The 17,045-nt window shown below is 54.8% G+C and overlaps 2 protein-coding genes across 3 annotated transcripts; one reads left to right on the top strand and one right to left on the bottom strand.

Moving 5' to 3' along the window:
* Positions 1-1,478: 1,478 nt before the first annotated feature.
* ELOF1 (elongation factor 1) lies at positions 1,479-8,313 on the top strand. The gene is made up of 4 exons (XM_024557041.3): positions 1,479-1,577; positions 5,985-6,118; positions 6,243-6,313; positions 6,597-8,313. The coding sequence occupies exons 2-4, from the start codon at positions 6,003-6,005 to the stop codon at positions 6,659-6,661; spliced, it is 252 nt and encodes an 83-aa protein (XP_024412809.1). The 5' UTR covers positions 1,479-1,577; positions 5,985-6,002; the 3' UTR covers positions 6,662-8,313.
* A 1,833-nt stretch (positions 8,314-10,146) lies between these two features.
* Positions 10,147-16,739, bottom strand: CNN1 (calponin 1). Of its 2 annotated transcripts, none has more exons than XM_024556907.3 (7): positions 16,528-16,739; positions 14,446-14,567; positions 12,134-12,200; positions 11,901-12,038; positions 11,608-11,718; positions 10,980-11,126; positions 10,147-10,896 (listed from the first exon to the last, which is right to left on the bottom strand). In XM_024556907.3, the coding sequence occupies exons 1-7, from the start codon at positions 16,588-16,590 to the stop codon at positions 10,651-10,653; spliced, it is 894 nt and encodes a 297-aa protein (XP_024412675.1). In that variant the 5' UTR covers positions 16,591-16,739; the 3' UTR covers positions 10,147-10,650. The 2 variants fall into 2 exon arrangements, with proteins under 2 accessions (XP_024412675.1, XP_045048549.1); XM_045192614.3 differs by lacking the exon at positions 16,528-16,739 and adding an exon at positions 15,323-15,455.
* Positions 16,740-17,045: the final 306 nt, after the last annotated feature.

Here is a 17,045-nt window from a genome sequence, read left to right as displayed (position 1 = left end):
GGTGGTATTGCAATTTCACAGAAAAGATATAATTTGCCTTGTTGATTTGCCCAGTGGGAGACCGAGCCTGAACCCTACTTCCAAACATATACAAGAATAAATTCCAGAGGGATCACATATTGCAGTGCAAAAATATAACAGAATAGGAGATGAACATGAGCATCCCCACAAAGATCTGTATGAGACGGATCACAGGAGCTCTGTTCATCATTGTCCCCAAACTGAAGACCAACCCAAATGTCCATCAACAGTTGAGAGGATGAACAAGCTGATATGTCCTCATAATGGAATACAACTCAACAATAAAAAGGAACAAACTACGGAGACACAACCTGGACTTGAAGGTAGTAAGCTGAGTAAAAGAAGCCAAACTTGAAAGGCTAAACATTGTGTTATTCCGTTTATGTGACTTTCTGAAAAAAATACAAAGCTATAAGAACTAAAAGCATTGGTTGGTGCCAGGGGCTGGGGGCAGGGAAGGAATTGACTACAAAGAGACAGGAGGAAACTTCTTGGGGTGATGGAAACATTCACTATTTTGATTGTGGTGGTGGTTTCACGGGTATATGCATATGTCAAGACATAAAATTTCATGGTTTAACTACATGCAGTTCATTGTCAATTATGTATCAATAAAGCTGTGAAGGAAGGAAGGGAGGGAGGGAGGGAAGAACTAACCTGGCAATCTTCAGCAAATAGAGGATTGCCCGTATACTGTGGCAGAGTTGCACTATGATGTGTAGCTACTGAAAACAAGAGTTACCTGTATGTGTATTGACCATTAAGTGAAAACAGCAAGTTGCAAAGCACCGTTTATTGTATGATCCCATCCTGTGTGAATCCAGGTTTGTAACCAGCACTTCGAAGGGGGTCTGCCAGAAAGCCACTTCCAAGGCTAACGCTGCCCCCTAGTGGAAGTTCTGGAGATAGGCCTATTAATATACATCTCTTTTACAAGTTATATTCCTGAACACTAAGGAAACAGCTGTTATCAAGGTCACCAGTGACCAAACGTTGAATTGTAGTAAGATCCGCAGGTCCTTGTTAAATCTTAAGAAGAGGGTCTTACAAGCTTCCCCCTCACCCTGATTCAGGCATACTAGTATTCACAATTCCTTAGCACCGGTATATATTAAATGTATCCCACGTTGGAGAGACTTGGGTGGGCTGCGAGGGGCTGGTGTTTGAATCGGGAAAGTCAAGTGAGAATCCCCAGGAAGATGATGCGATCGCGGACAAGGATACATTTCCACCTGTGGGATGGCCTGGTCCATCGCTCCTAGAAACGCACGAATGGCCACCCCCGGGAGATGACCAGAAGCACTACTCTCCTGCACTGCTACAAACCCAGCCCTGGCGCAGGCGCACTGCAAACCTCCCGCCGGGCAACCCCTCCCACCGCGATGAGAGTACGTGTGCGCACAGAGATGGAGAAGGCGGGTTCTGCTAGCTGGGCTGTCCTGGCTGCTGGTGGGTAGGTCTTGAAGGGAGGGGAGGAGGTTCCGCTTCCGCTGAGGGCCGGAAGTCACTGTCTCCTGGGTGAACGCGGCTGTCGCAACGAGGGAGGGGGAGTGCTGGTGAGTGTTCGCGCGCGAGGGTTTTGGGGCCGAGCGGGTGTGGGTGCTCTTCGACTCCGGGCCGTTCACGGGGTCCTGGAGGAGGAGCCGAGGGCCCCGTGCTTGGAGGGTGGTCCGTCAGGGAGCCTGACTCCTCCGGGTCCTAGCCGGCTAAGCGCGGCTGCTCGGAGGCCTGGCTTCTACCGGCGGGAGGCGCTTCCAAAGCTTTGGAGAGCCAGGTGGGACCGCCCACACTCCCGCCTCTTGAATCACGGCAGGATCGGGAGTCGACCCCTCTTCCATCCCTCCCTTGGCGGGCTTGGAATTACGTCGCTGTTACCGAAGGGACGGTCCGAGACCCCTGGGGTTTTATAGGCTGGCCAGCCTCCTTTTCTAGTGTGGGGGTGGGATATTGTAGTCACCGGGTAAAATGACATTTGGGGGCCCATCTGTAGCTTCTGTTTCAGGTGACTCTTTTTTCATTAAACAAATTGTTACTGAGGCCTTGGCCAGGTAGCGCAGTTAGTTAAAGTGTCGTCTCAACACGCCAAGGTTGCGGATTCTGTCTCTGTTCAGGGCACATACAAGAATCAACCAAGGAATGCATAAATAAGTGAAACAACAAATTGATGTCTCTCTCTCTCCGCTCCCCCTTCTCTCTCAAATCAATAAATTTAAAAAGTAGTTATTAAGCACTTAATGCATACTAGGCACTATGCGTGCTGGGGCTTCAAAGTGTGCAAATGATGCCCCATCCCCGCCTTCCAGAACTGACATTCCAGTGCGGGGAGCTCTGGCGGGGGGATGTTAAGAAGTTAGCCTTTTCTGAAGACCACCCCCTCCCCAGGTGATTCTGTTGTAGATGGTACCCAGGGCCGGGCTTTGGGGAAAAAACAGCCCTGGCCAGTGAAAGCATGGGCTACAGAACTGACTGCACCATACAAAAGCCTGCGAGTTCTTGTGGGGTCTGTTTCTTACCCCTTCTGTCACATCTCATATCCATCTCCCCACTGCTCACCCAGCTTCAGCTATACAGTCTTCTTGCTCCTTCTCAAGGAAAGCTTCTGCCTCAGAGCCTTTGCAGTTGTTGTTCCCTCTGCCTGCACTACCTTGCATGGTGCCTTCTCTCCCCATTCAGGCCTCAGCTTGTGACTTACCCAGAGGGTCCTTCCCACTCTACCCTCATCTGAAGTAGCCTCATTCTGGAAGTGTTCACCTAGCCCTGGTATTCACCTCATAGGACTTAATAATATTTGGAATGATTTCACTTATTAGTTAACTTGATAAGAGTCTCTCTTCATCCACTACAATAAAGTTTCACAAGAGCAGATACCTCGCCTGCTTTGATTGCAGCATTGCTGTGGCTTGGTGTAGGGCCTGGCATTGTTTTTTCATTCATTTGCTGAGTGCCAGCTCTGTGCCATGAGCAGTTCTTGGCCCTGAGGATACAAAAAAAAAAAAAGACAAAAGTCCCCACCCTTGTGGAATTTACCTGTGGAACGCAGATTGGAGATGCAAGGAGACCGCTGAGGAGGCTGTTGTGATAATCAAGGCCAGAGATGACCGGGGCTCCAGACTCAGACTGGGCACTGGCCCTGGAGGTGGTGAGAAGTGGTCAGCAAGATCAGGGTCAGGTAAGGGCTGTGTGAAAGAGGGAGGAATCAAGGATGAGTCCAAGGTTTTGGCAAAGGTGGGTTTGCCATCTGCTGAGATGGAGAAGACTGCGAGAGATCAGGTTGAGGTTTCAGGAGCTCAGTTTTGGACAGGTTGCATTTAAACATTTGTTAACATAAGGTGGAAATGTAACTAAGACACGTATGTGGGCAAGTCTGTGGTTCAAAGGAGACATCAAGGCCAGAGAGGCAGGTGGCATCAGTGGAGAGGAGGCATTTAAAGCCCTGAGGCAGAGTGAGATCTCCATGGAGATACATGTAGATGGAGAGGGGAGGGGCCCAAAGATTGAGCTTATGGACTCATATCATTGGGGGGGGGGGGGGGTCAGCAGCAGAGAGTGAAAGGAACTGCCAATGAGTCAGGGGCATGAGAGTACAGGGTTCTAAGGGCCATGAGGGAAGGGCAGCAAGGAACCAGTATGTGTGTCCAGTGCCCTGAGGAGTGGGGACTGCCCCTTGGGGTGGGCAGCATGGGGCAAGTGGTGGAGAGAGAATGGGAGGGAACACCAAGGGTAAATGCAGGCAGCTATACCAGAAAAGGCTGCAGAGAAAGAGGTGTTTTGTTTTTGTTTTTTTAATGATGGGAGAGGTAGTAAAGAATGTGTTTGTCATTGATCCAATAGAGAGAGAATGTGAGGTAGGGATCCAGGACACAGATTGTTCCTGTAGGCACCACCGACATTTTTCCAAGGCAAAGAAGGAAAGGCCAAATGGGTGGTCCTGGGGGCCTGTGGATGTTCTTTGCCAACTAATTCTGTTTACTCAGTGACTTGGAAGCATCCTCAGTTAAGACTGAGGATGTTGAGCCTTGGCTGGTGTGGCTCAGTGGACTGAGTGCCAGCCTACAAACCAAAGGTTTGCTTGTTTGATTCCCAGTCAGGGCACATGCCCGGGTGGCGGGCCAGGTCCCCAGTGGGGGGCGTGTGAGGGGCAACTGCACACTGATGTTTCTCTACCTCTCTTTCTCCCTCCCTTCCCCTCTCCAAAAATAAATAAATAAAATCTTTAAAAAAAAAAAAATGAGGATGTTGAAACAGCATGGATGGACCTAGAGGGTATTATGCTAAGTGAAATAAGCCAGTCAGAGAAAGGCAAATACCATATGATTTCACTTATATGTGGACTCTAAAGAACAAAATAAACGAACAAACACAACAGAAACAGACTCCTAAATGCAGAGAACAGACTGATGGTTGGCAGAGGGAAGGGGAGGTGGAAGATGAGTGGAACAGGTGAAGGGATTGAGAAGTATAGATTGGTAGTTACAAAATAATTATGGGGATGTAAAGTACAGCATAGGAAATATAGTCAATAATATTGTAATACATATGTGTGGTGCCAGGTGGGTACTGGAAATATCAGGGGGACACTTTGTAAAGTATATAATTGTCTAACCACCGTGCTGTACACTTGAAACTAATACAGAATAATATTGAATGTAAACTATAATTGAAAAAGTTTTAAATTAAGAATAAGGATGTCACATAGAAAGTGATTTTTCAACATGAATGAAGCCCTGGTCTTTCTTCCGGCAGACTGCTGGCCTCCCCCGTCATGAAGGGATGATGCTAGAACCGGCAGCGGGAGAGAGGAGGACAGAGTGTGATTGGGGTGGAGGGTGCTCCTTGGGAGGTTCAGAGATGGTGAACACAGAGCCCTGAGCCCAGTGCCTGGCATGGAGATGTGCTCAGTGGTCGCTGCCTCCAAGACCTATGTCCCAATGGCACCTGGCCCCATCATTTTTATTCTCCCTCTCTGATAAACTTCAGAGTGATGCTACCTTCTCCCCCTGGTCACCAACTCTGTTGGCCACCACAGCTTTGGAGGTCATTCTGGACACTTCCTTCTCTAGCCATACTCACTCCGCCGACTTGTCTCCGCAGTCTGGCCAGCTGCCCGCTCTCCATCCCAAACAGTCCTGTCCCAGTTCTTACTTCATCTTCATCCAGACTTTTGACCCATACTCCTCAGTCCCTTAAAAACACAGCAATGTTGCTTCTCTCCCATGGCTGTCAGATCCAGCTAAACATTTGAAACCCCACCCGCTCCCTCTTCAGCCTGCCCCCTCTCCCACCTGAGTGGTCCCCACGATGCCAGCCCAGCACTCAGATACCTGCCCCTCAGCCTTGCACATGGCATTTCTCTGCTGGAAGCCCTTCTCTGTTCAGTGGCCCCTCTTCTGTGGTCAGGCCACCCGGGAACACACCGGAGGCATGTTCCATCAAGTCCCTTGAGTGCCATTCCTCGTGGGTGGCACTTGCATGTCCCTCGACAAGAGGATCAGCTGCTTCTAAAATCAATAAAGCCACTGGCTCCTGAGCACTTAGGCTCTGCCCAACCCTGGGCAACTGTCCTGTCAGAGAGTCCCTTGTGTCACCCTTCCCAGGAACACTGGGTTCAGGTGCTGAAAATGGATGGGCCATACACTATGAGGGCACTTACAATTTGTCATGCCAGCCCCTTGATGGTAGCGACCTCATTTCTATTTTATAAAGAAGGGAACTGGGGTGCACAGATTAAATAACCTACCTGAGGTCATGTAGTAAGTGAGGGTGCCAGAGTTAGAATCCAGAACCTGTTCTCACCCATTCTACCCAGAGTGCACTGGGGTTGTCTGCTGTCCCCAGAGGGTGCCATTGTGCAGGTTCTCCCTTCCCCGTGGGCCGACAGGATCGTCTTCCCAGCCTGCTTCCCAGAGAATCTGGAGGACTCCTCATGGGTCTCATGAGTCGCTGACTTTTCCCTCCCCCCACAGGTTCACCCTCCTGCAGACATGGGGCGCAGAAAGTCAAAACGGAAGCCGCCCCCAAAGAAGAAGATGACAGGCACCCTAGAGACCCAGTTCACCTGCCCCTTCTGCAACCATGAGAAATCTTGTGACGTGAAAATGTGAGTAGGGGGTGGGGGCCAGGAATCCTGCCTCACTGGGCTCCCCCGCCCTCAGTTGGCACTTGGCTCCCTCATAGACACAGGCCTCTTCGCTCACCAATCCCTTCATCTTCTCTCATTCCAGGGACCGTGCCCGTAACACCGGAGTCATCTCTTGTACTGTGTGCCTAGAGGAATTCCAGACTCCCATCACATGTATCCTTGGGAAACTTACTGTTTTCTGGGGGTGGGGTGGTCAGGGCTGCCCTGCCTGGGGTGGGCTGCTCGAGGGCACTGGGCTAAGGGGAAGAGGGTAGAATGCAGCTCTCCCCCTGCTCTGTGCCAGGCTGCGGCCACCCATAGGAATGGATACAACCTGCTTGCTTAGGTGGGGTGACGGTGTGCGGGGCAGGGGCCTGGCTGACACCAGCATGAGCAGCAGAGCTGTGTATGGGAAGGGGTCCGATGTTGGCAGTCACCCTTGACTTCAGTGGCTTAGATCTGTCAGAACCAGTGGACGTGTACAGCGATTGGATAGATGCCTGCGAGGCGGCCAATCAGTAGCAATGCAGAGGACCCACCCCCTTGGCAGCCACACTGCCATGGACCCGCCCACTGGGTACCATTCCAGAGACATTCCTGAGGTCCAGGGTGTGGGTCCAGGGCCCTCACAGCCTTCTCTGTGTGTGTGTGTGTGTGTGTGAAGTGGATGTGAGTGTGAATGTGTGGCTGCAAGTGTGGCCTTGGGTGTGTGCTCATGGGCAGGGGCTGGAGTTGAGGGGTTGCTGGGCTCCGGGGGCCTGAACTGCCTCCTTTGGGTCCAGAAGCCTTTGACTTGCTCTCTCTTCTGGCCCCTGACTGCCCTGGCTCTAGGGCCCTGGTTTCTCCAGGGGTTAATGTCCTAACATCCTGGGTGAGGGCAAGCCCTGCAGAGACAGCCTCGAGACTCTCCAGCCTCCTCACCCACCTCCCCAGCACCTTGCCCATTTGAACTGGGCCGCCTGCCCTCTGCCTTCCAAGGACTGTGGCCTGGGAGTCAAAGCCATGAGCCCTTTGGCTGGCTCGCAGGGCGGCTCTGGTTGATGTTTAATTGCTTTTATAGAGGATGAAGGAGCTGAGTTGGGTCAACTGTTAGTCACGAGCCCTTAAATAAAGCAGCTGATTCCAACTCCTGGCTTTCTGATTTCCTGGGTTCTGCTCAGCCCCAGGGCTCAGTGAGAGGGGAGAGGAAGACTGACCTGGCAGGCCATTAGAAGTGGGGTTTGGTCAGTCCTTCAAACTGTCCAACACTTGTCCACTAGTCAAGCATTCAGGGTAAAACTAGGCCATTGCTGGGCACAGGGGATACCAGTGACCCGGGATCTGGGCAAGCATTTAGTTCCAGTGAGAAAGAGGGCCACCAGAGCCTGGGGGTGGGGGACAGGGTGGTCAGGGAAGGCTTCCTGGCCTAAGGGAGGTAATGCCCAAGGGCCACCTGTGCCAGTTGCTGCTCTCAGGCCTACCTGCCCCTTTGTCCCAACAGCCACCCTGTGAGGCAAGTGCGCAGGCTCACAGATGAGGAAACAGGCCAGAGACGGGAGGTCACTGGCCCAAGGCCCCACAGCCAGAAGGCAGCACATCTGGTCCTTAAACCCAGGACACCAGGCACCTGGCTTCACAACCCAGGGTCCAGGCTGAGGGAACAGCTCTGGGTTTTGTGGGGGCTGGGGAGCTCTGGAGTAAGGGTCTACAACAGGAACCTTCGTCCAAGGCTGGTAAGGAGTCTCAAAGGCTGGAAATGGTGCCAGATGCAGGACTGGTACAGTGTATGTTGGTCTTTGTACCTGTTCCTGGCACAGAGCTCCTAAAATCCTTGGAATTTCCAGGATGGTCACCCCAGATGGGGCTGCTTGGAACTTGGAGCCACACCCGCCAACCTCTGGGACCGGAATAGGGGAGACTATTAAGCTCTCTAAAAACTTCAACAAGATTTGATGGACGCCTGAAACTTATATAATCTTATTAGCCAGTGTCACCCCAATAAATTCAATTTTTTAAAAATGAAAGAGTTGATGAGCTTCCGGGGTGGTGAACACAGGGAGGTGCGAGGAGGGTGGCGCACACAGAGAGGGTGTGCCTGGCCCCGTGCTGCCCTTCCGTATGCTTGTCTCTGAGTCGCATCCTTTTATAATAAACCCGTAACCTAATAAATAAAATGCTTCTCTGAGTTCTGTGAACTACTCTAGTGAGTTAATCAAGCCCGAGGAGGGAATCGTAGGAAATAATCTACAGCCCTTTGGTCAGAAGCACCTGGACTTGGAGCTGCAGCTGAAGCAGGGTAGGACCGCCTTGCAGGACTGAGCCCTTATTCTGTGGCATCTGTCACTATCTCCAGGTAGATAGCGTCAGAACTGAGTTCATTGCTTGGTAGCGTTGGAAAAGGCCCACAGCTGCATACCCCCTCAGATGCTCTCCTGGGTACAGAGGTCGTGACACTCAGCAGCCTGGGGCAGGTCCAGCTCTGCCTCCGGGCCTCCTGTCCCTGAGCAGCAGGGAACCTGTGCTTGGATTTCTTATTGGTACCATTAGGAGGGATGATAGAACCTTCCTCCCAGGGCTGTGCTGAGGGTGCAGGTGCCTAGCATGATTTGAGCAGCTCTGGGCCACACCCTGGGCACTGAGGGATGTGAACAGTCGAAGAAGATGCTGAGTTTGCAGGAAACCACTGAGTCTGGCATGTGCCCTCTGAGGTATACCCTGCCCTGAGATGCCCTTCCTGGTGCTCCCACCTCCCCTCCAAGACCCCAGGTAAGAAGCCAGTGGACATGGTCAGAGTGGCAGACAGGCCTGGGTTGGGTTGCCTCTGGGGTCCAGGGAAAGGGGGCTTAGTCCTCTGGCATCCAGGGCCCACCCTCCCCAGTCTCATAAGCCGAGTGCTAATATGGTGCTGTTTTCCAGAGGAGGCAGGGACCAGAGCCAGGCATGGATCTTCAGTATAGCTTCCCAAGCTGGCCCTGAGGGAACAGGACTCACAGTAGCCAGGCCAAGAGCGCCTGGAATCCAGTTTATGAGGCCCAAGGGGCTGTGTGCATCTGTGCATGTGGGTCTTCTGGTGTCTGTCCCTGCAGGTCCCCCACGTTCCAGCCGCACCACCTGCCCTGGGGAGGGGAGGGGAGAAGGCTGCTTTCCCTGCATGGCTGCCTCCTCACCTTAGAAGCCTGATGGTCGGCGGCATGTGAGAGGGGTGACTAGGGCCCATGTCACAGAAGATCAGGGCCCCCTCTAAAACAGGGTGGTTGGGGGCCTGTCCAAACTTGTTGGGTCCTGGAATGACAGGCGAGACTGGGGGGTCAGCCCCAAGGAGAGGGCGAAGTGAGCTGGGTCCACAAGGCAGCCGTTCCCTGCAGTCAGCTACTCCACTGCTTGGTGCCAGCCAGTAAAGGGCCATTGCCCACCCTCACCCACCACCCTACCCCCTCTCACCACCACTAAAGGGTGCCCCTGCCCACAGGCACCCAGGGCCCAGCTTGTTCATTCTTACTGGTCAGTGCCAAATGGCATCCTGTCTAGAGGCATCATTTAAGCGTCCCCGTGATGCTACAAGCTTTGCTGTCCCCATTTTCCTGATGGAAAAACAGGTCTAGAAAGGGGAAGTGACTTGTCTAAGGTCACCTGTCCCATTGAGCCCATCCCAGCATGTGGGCTCTTCCTCACCACTCATAGCCCCTGGGAGAGCACGTGGGTACTGAGCATGTGTTTGTGAGTGTTGTGTACATTTGTGAGGTGCATTGTTATGTGTCTCTGTGGGTGTATCTGTGTACCTCTAAGGCTGCAGAGAGCGTGTGCACACCACACTGACCCAGTGATGTGTGTGTGGATTTTATGTGAGTGCATGTCTGCCCTGAGTCCAGCCGACTGGCTGTGAGCCCCTCGTCTGTGTCTGAGGGTGGGTGGGAGTATCTGTGCCTGTACAGACATGTGTTCGGCGATGAAACGTATCTGAGCAGGGCTGTTTGCACATGTGCAAGAGCCACACAGGCTCCAGGGCAGAGCAACCCGAGTCTTCAGGTGATTCTACAGCCATTTATTGTGCTCCAGTGAAGTAGAAAAAGTGCTCGCGTTACAAACACTGCTGTCACATCCATACACCAGTCGCTGCAAACCAAACCGCGTGTGTCCGCTGGGTCTCTGGGCATGCAGTTGGCTCCCACCCTGGGAATGGGGTGGGGGCAGGCTGAGCCTGGGCTCTGGGGGCTTTGCTTGGGGAGCTGCTTGTCCTGGAGGGAACCCACCTGGGAGGGAACGGGGGGATAGCGGGGTAGCTTTGCTCAGTGCGTCCTTTGGGTGCTGTTGGGGACACCCGGCTCAGTGTTGGACCCTGCAGCACTCCAGGGAGGAGGGCTCCCTTCCCCCCCATAGGAACCCCCCAGTCTGCTCCCCCTAAATGCTAACCCTGTAGGCAGGTGCCAGGGGCTGAAGGGCGCCATGCAGGGGGCAGGGGGCAGCGGGGCCAGGCTAGGCCCTGCCGATAGCAGCAGCCAGCCTCCCTGGGGGAAGGCACGAGGCCCAGGGCCCTAGGCGGAGTTGTAGTAGTTGTGTGGGTGGTGGTTATGGGCAGGCTCGCCCAGCTCCGGGTACTCAGGCGTCAGGCAGTACTTGGGGTCGTAGACCTGGCGCGGGAGCCCGTACACTGTCATGCCCCGCTGCGAGGCCCCCTTATTGCTGCCCATCTGCAGGCTGATGTTGAGAGTGTCACAGTGCTCCATGCCCAGGCTGGGCTCGAAGATCTGCCGCTTGGTCCCAGGAGCTGTCATGCCGGCCTGTGGAAGGTGATGCAATCAGGCCATGGGCCTGGCGAGGGGCAAGAGCCCCACCAGCCTGCCCCATGGCCCCCCACACACACCTGGCTGGCTCCCTTGTTGGTGCCCATCTGCAGGCTGATGGTGGCCTGGTCCAGGGGCTGGTCCGTGCCCAGCTTGGGGTCGTAGAGGTGGCGCCGGGTGCCATAGGCCGTCATGCCCTGCTGGCTGGCAAACTTGTTGGTGCCCATCTAGGGAGCCAGAAGGATAGTCACCTGGAGGGTCACAGAGCCTCACCATGGACCACAAATGTGCCACTACCAGGGGACATGTCCTCTAACCATGTACTGTTTCTACCCTCAGGCTACAGACTGGAAACTGAGGCCCAGAGAACTGTCACCGCCCAGTAAGTTGCTCAGAGCACCCAGGTGTGACTTCCAGGGTTCAAGTCCCAGCTTGATCCCTCACTACCTGGGTGACGCTGACAAGCGAGCTGGCTTCTCCAGGCCTCAGTTTCTATACACATGGAATGACGTTAACAGTACCTACCCTCTAGAGCTTTTGGAGGAGTGAATTACGGTACAGAGTTAGAGCACAGTGCCTAACATAGAGTTTAATTAAGGCCAAATATGCTGTCCCCCAAAGCTAGCAGGGACCAGGACCCTTCCTGGCCCCCTCAACTGCCCACCTCTACTGAGCAACAGTGAGACCCAGGTGGGGAAGGGGCAGTACCTGCAGCCCAATGATGTTCCGCCCTTCTCGAAGCTTCTCTGGCTCAAATTTCCGCTCCTGCTTCTCCGCATACTTTACCCCCACATTCACCTTGTTCCCTTTTGTCTTGGCCTGGGAGAGAGGGAGGAGGGCAGGGACTGATGAGGGAGTCTCTAGCTGCACTGTCCCCTTCCTGCACCTGCTCTGCCCCTCCCACCCACACTGGTCTCAGGGACATGAGTGGCCCCATTCACATCCTAGCACAGACAGTCCACAGTCCCTTTGCCCCATGCCCACCCTTGAACTACACTCACCATGCTGGCCAGGGCCAGGAGGGTGGACTGCACCTGGGTGTGGTTGGTGTTCTCGAACAGGTCATTTGCCTCAAAGATGTCATGGGGCTTCACCCCGTACTTGGTGATGGCCTTGATGAAGTTGCCTATGTTCTCCAGCTGGAGGGGAGCAGGCGGCAGTCAGTGGTCGGGGTGGGGGTGGTGTCTGAGGGGCTCTGGCGAGGGGTTGAAAGGTGTAAAGAGCCTGGGCTCACCTGGTGCCAATTTTGTGTTGACTCATTGATCTTCTTCACGGAGCCTGGCTGGAGCTTATTGATGAACCTGAAAGGAGCAGGGGAGAGGAGTGACAAAGGCGACCCCCACTGCCCCACGCAGGCCCAACCCCACAGGGTAAGGGGCCAAGATGACCTTAGGTAAGCGACATCCATTTTGCTGTTTCCCACTGCAGTCCTCTCTCAGCCAGAGCCCCAACCCCACCCCCACCACAATGCATCCCCAGAACACAGGCAGGTCCAAGATGGGAAACAAAGCACAGGAGCTAGACTTTCCTGGTGTGGGAGAGTCCCCTGCTGTGCCCACCTCCCTGGAGGCTGAGTTTCAGTCTCCTTTGGGACCATGGAGAGCCTGCAGCCCAGGCGTCCAAATTCTCTGCCACACTCACCCCTTGACCTTATCCAGCCACTTGACCCGACATGCTGCTGCTATGCCGACCACTCCCCAGTGTCTCCCTGGAGCCCAGGCCTCTCACTCTCCCACCCAGCTGCCTACAGGGGTGTGTCAAATCAAATGCACCCACCCTAGACTCCAGATAACCATCTGGCCGCACAGAACTTTCTCCTTCCTCCCCTGCTCAGGAAACCCACCCTCCCAGGGGTGCAGGCAAAGCCCTCAGACTTGTCCTTGACTCTCCTCTGCCTTCTCTCACCTCCACACCCACACCCAATCCCTTAGCGAGGCCTCCAGCTCTGCCTTCAGAAGACATCCAGAGAGAAACCACCCTGCTCTGGGACCCCACGGTCGCCTTCTCTCTCCTGCTGGGTTGTTGTTTATTTTTAAATCCTCACTCAAGGACTCGCTTATTGATTTAGAGCAAGGGGAAAGGAAGGAGAGAAACACTGATCAGTTGCCTCTTACCCAGGTCCCGACTGGGACAAAACCAGAACATGCCCTGACCAGGAATCAAATCCTCGACTTTTTGGTTTACGAATGAAGCTTATACTGAACTAACTGAGCCACACCAGCCAGGGTTCTCCTGGGCTTTTGCAATGACCTCGCCATGGGCTCCCAGCTTCCACCTCATCCCCTACAGAGCGTTCATCTCTCAGCGAGAATGGCCTTTTTAAGACAATTCGTTACTCCCCACTTCAAAATGCTCCCCTGGTTTCCTAACTGCTTAGCATAACTAAAAGGCCCCATGTCACCTGGCCCCCAGCTAACTCCCTCCACTTCCTGGAATCATCCTGTGCCAGCCACTCGCTGAACACACCAGGCACATTCCCACCTCAGGGCCTGTGCACTGGTTGCCCCCTTGCCTGGCCCACTCTTCCTCAGATACCCACCCAGCTTCCTCCCTCACTTCGCCCAAGGTTCTGTGCAAATGTCACTTCTTCAGGAAGACCTCCCAGACCATCCTGTACAAAGCAGCAACCCTTCACCTCACCCAGCACCCCATCCTTAAGCACTGACTCTCTTCTCCACGTCACTTCCCACCACAGGCAAGTATGTGCTGATTTCATCGATTGTTTGCTCCATCGCCTCCACGAAGCTCCCAGTGAGCTCCGAGGCTGTTTGTTCAATATCCCCAGTGCCTAGACCGGCACACAGCAGGAGCTCCAGAAGTGCTTGATGTGCGAAGGCCTGGGTGGCCCTGCACTCTTTAAGGCCTATCAGGCTTGACTGAGCTGGGACACTAGGCTGTCTCCCTATTTCTGGCTCCCAGTGGATATTGTAGAACAAGATACCCTCCTGCCTGCCCGCCTTTCTAGCACCTAGAGCTTGGTCAGGAACATTCCAAAGGGCACTCTCAGGCTCCGTGGTCAAGAGATACAGACAGGACCTCTGCCGGGCTCAGGCTCCACCCAGCATTAGAATTGTGGTCACTTCTGGAATCAGGGCTCGGGAGCTTGGGAAGGTTTGCATTTCCTTCAGTGATTTAAGTTCTAAGAAGAGGAGAAAATTGAAGCCTACTTAAATTACGGTGGCACTCACGTCACCAAGCCAGGGATGGACAGCCACTGTTGTCTGTTAGCTGCGACCTCTCTTTCTTGGGACACTGAAGGCCATAAATGGGCCCGTGTGCCCTTTATGCACAGTGGTTAAGACGCTAGAACCTGGAGTTACTTCTGCTAGAACTGCATGGGAATGTGGATGACGCGTTTTACCTGAGTCTCAGTTTTCTTTCCTGTTCAATGGGCGCAATGATTGTATGGCACCTCTGAGGACTGTTTCAGGGTCTGAGATATAAAGTGTCCAACCCAGCTCATGGTCGGTGAAGGGGCGGAGGGGAGAGGCAAATACCGACTGGGGCAGTCCTAGGCAGAGTCTGGGCCGAAGGTGCCCCACTCACTCGCAAAGAATGACGCCGTCTTTGAGGCCATCCATGAAGTTGTTGCCTATGCGGCGTCCCGTCACCCCCTCCATCCACTCTCGAAGCTCCTGCTCCCTCTGGAGGTCATACTTCTGGGCCAGCTGGGGGCAGAGGGCACAAAGACGATGGTGAGAATGTTGGGGGAGGCAGGCTTTGCTCCCTAAGCCTGATCTTCCTCATCCCTTCCCAACTAAGGCAATTTGGCCACAGTATCCATTGAGGGGGGGGTTCCTGAGGGGGCTGAGGGCCAGGGCTGAGGTGGCACCTGCCCAGGGGGCCATTCCGGGCATTCCGAGGTTTGGCACCAGAGAACGTAGACAAGAGTGGGTGGAGAGGGAGATACTCTGAGCTGGGGGTGGTGTCTGGCCTCCTGGTTCCCCAACCAGGCCAAACTTGGGGCTTCGCTCTCTGGGGCCCTGCCCCCATCCACCCCCTGCTGGAAGACTAGGTGGCCTTGGACAAGGAGGAGGAGCCCCGAGGGGGTGCCCCTGAGTGCTGCCTTGTAGGGGACGGCTCAGCCTTGCATCTTTGATGGGCTCCAGGTTCTCCTCTGGGCTCTGGGTCTGGCAGTGGGTCAGGGGCTTGGCTGGGCTTGGTCTTACCTCTGGCCCCAAGTGCTCTGTCTGTATTTCTCTGTCTCTCTCCCCATTCCCCCTCCCTCAGCCTCTGGCTCTCTCCCCCAGTTATGTCTGTCTTTCCTTGACCCTGTCTTCCGTTCCCCATCTCTCCATGTCTGGCTGGGGGCGGGGCTCCTGGCTCGTCTATCTGTGGGTCACTCTCTATTTTGGACTACAGGTTCCCCACCTCTGGTGGGGGTGGGGCTCACCTCCCCCCCACCCCTCCATCCACATCTCACTCTTATTTTGCTCCTGGCTCACTGCCCCCATCTGTGTCTCTCCTGTCTCAGTCTCCCAGAGTCTTCATTTCTCTAGAACCCTCCGTCCCCCTGCCCAGACAGGCCCCCAACCCCCGGGGGACACGGCTGCCCCTTCTCCTGTGGGAGGGGGCGGTGGGAAGGAACAGCCCCCTCACCTGGCCCCGGCCCTGCCACCCCCCTCCCAACCAGCCCGGCTTTATAAAGCAAACCGGCCCTTATATAGCGCGGGCCGGGCTCCCCGAGGCCACCTTATATGGTGTGGCGGCTCCGCTGGACTCTGGGGCCGGCGCTGAGGAGAGGGGGGGCTTGGGGGACGGGGCGGGGAGTGCTGGGATGTGTCTCCGGTCTGAGCACCCGCCCCCCATCCTCCCCCTCCTCCAGACACGAGGATCCCCAACCCAGGTCCCAATATCAGCTCCCCAAGTCCTTGCTGCGGGACCCTAGCAAAAACCACCCTGGCCTCAGCGTTCCCCTCTGTCAATTGGGGCTGGGACTCCTCCCCTGGCAGGGACTTACTGCGGAGCATTCCAGTGAATTGGGGGCTTCAAGTGTGCTGCCCTGAAGAAGCTGACCCCATTCTGGTGTAGAAAGGGGGCTAGGCCAGGGGCCTAGCTCTGCACCTCCCTTTGGTAGGACCCTAGCTACTTGCCTCTCCACTCGGAACCTCAGTTTACCCATTCATAGCATGGAGGTCAGGTCTCAGTGTCTTCCTAATGCTGAAAGTAGGAGACCCCTGAACTGTTTCTAATGCCTGCCCTCTGCCCTCCTCAGCTGCCTCCTTCTCCCTTCACTTTCTAGGCCTCACCTCCCAGGAACCCCAGGAACCCCTTTGTCAGTCTGGGGGAGTGGGAAAGATCAACAAGTCTCCCCTAGCCCCCGTAAAAACAAAGGGTTAACAGGGGATTCTGATCAAGTAGGGTCTTCACAATGGAATGACCCCCCCTGTTTATCTGCGGTTGTCTGCATGCCCCCGCACTCCACCCCCAGCATTGGTCTAGCATCCTGAGGACTCTAGGATGCTCAAGAGGGGGAGGAAGGTGGTCTCTACAGAATACTTGTCCCTCTTCCCTCTCAGGCTCCAAGTCACCTGGGATAGGCAGGAGGGTGTCCAGGGAACCCCAAGAGCAGGGCCTCTGGCCTGGCAGCATGTGTGGGCCAGACGGAGGGAGGCCCTCTAACCCTACCTTGTTCTTGACCTCGGCTGACAGACCGTAGGCGGGGCCTCGGTTGAAGTGAGCAGAGGACATGCTGGCCGGTGGTGGGCAGTGGTGACAGTGGCTCTGAGGACAGCGGCAGCAGCTGAGGCTCCGTCTGTACTCTCTTCCCTCCTCACAGGTTTTTGAAGCTACAGAGGCTGCCCGGGCCTCTTCCAAGGCTGTCCCATTGGCCACAGGGGCCTGCCAAGGGGCGGGGCGCCCCCCACCTCAGCCACCCCCCTTTCGTGATGTCAGGGCCTTGGTATTGGGAGCTGATTGTGTCATTGTTTCCACCTAGGGGGGTGGCCTGGGTTATTCTTTTGGGGGGATACTTAGCCAGATAGAGCAACCTTTCCCCACTGTTCCCCAGCCCCCACTGTTCACTGGGCCTCCGGCTGGGTCTCCCAGTCTCTTTATGTCTGTCTCTGAGGCTATCTGTGTCTCTGAGTCCATCTTTTCGTGTCTGTCTCTAGTCTTGAGGAAGGACTGCTGCATGTGGTAGTTTA

The sequence above is a fragment of the Desmodus rotundus genome, chromosome 9 (assembly GCF_022682495.2).
Source record: "Desmodus rotundus isolate HL8 chromosome 9, HLdesRot8A.1, whole genome shotgun sequence".
In the NCBI taxonomy this organism is placed as follows: domain Eukaryota; kingdom Metazoa; phylum Chordata; class Mammalia; order Chiroptera; family Phyllostomidae; genus Desmodus; species Desmodus rotundus.
This window is presented reverse-complemented; position numbering and strand designations above follow the sequence as displayed.

Excerpts from the sequence above, each read along its gene's own strand:
- CNN1 (XM_024556907.3), bottom strand. The coding sequence starts at position 16,590 with ATGTCCTCTGCTCACTTCAACCGAGGCCCCGCCTACGGTCTGTCAGCC. Across the intron at positions 14,568-16,527 it reads CAGCCGAGGTCAAGAACAAG|CTGGCCCAGAAGTATGACCT; the intron begins GTAGGGTTAGAG and ends CTCTGCCCCCAG. Across the intron at positions 12,201-14,445 it reads GACGGCGTCATTCTTTGCGA|GTTCATCAATAAGCTCCAGC; the intron begins GTGAGTGGGGCA and ends TGCTCCTTTCAG.
- ELOF1 (XM_024557041.3), top strand. The coding sequence starts at position 6,003 with ATGGGGCGCAGAAAGTCAAAACGGAAGCCGCCCCCAAAGAAGAAGATG. Across the intron at positions 6,119-6,242 it reads AAATCTTGTGACGTGAAAAT|GGACCGTGCCCGTAACACCG; the intron begins GTGAGTAGGGGG and ends CTCTCATTCCAG. Across the intron at positions 6,314-6,596 it reads ATTCCAGACTCCCATCACAT|ATCTGTCAGAACCAGTGGAC; the intron begins GTATCCTTGGGA and ends TCAGTGGCTTAG.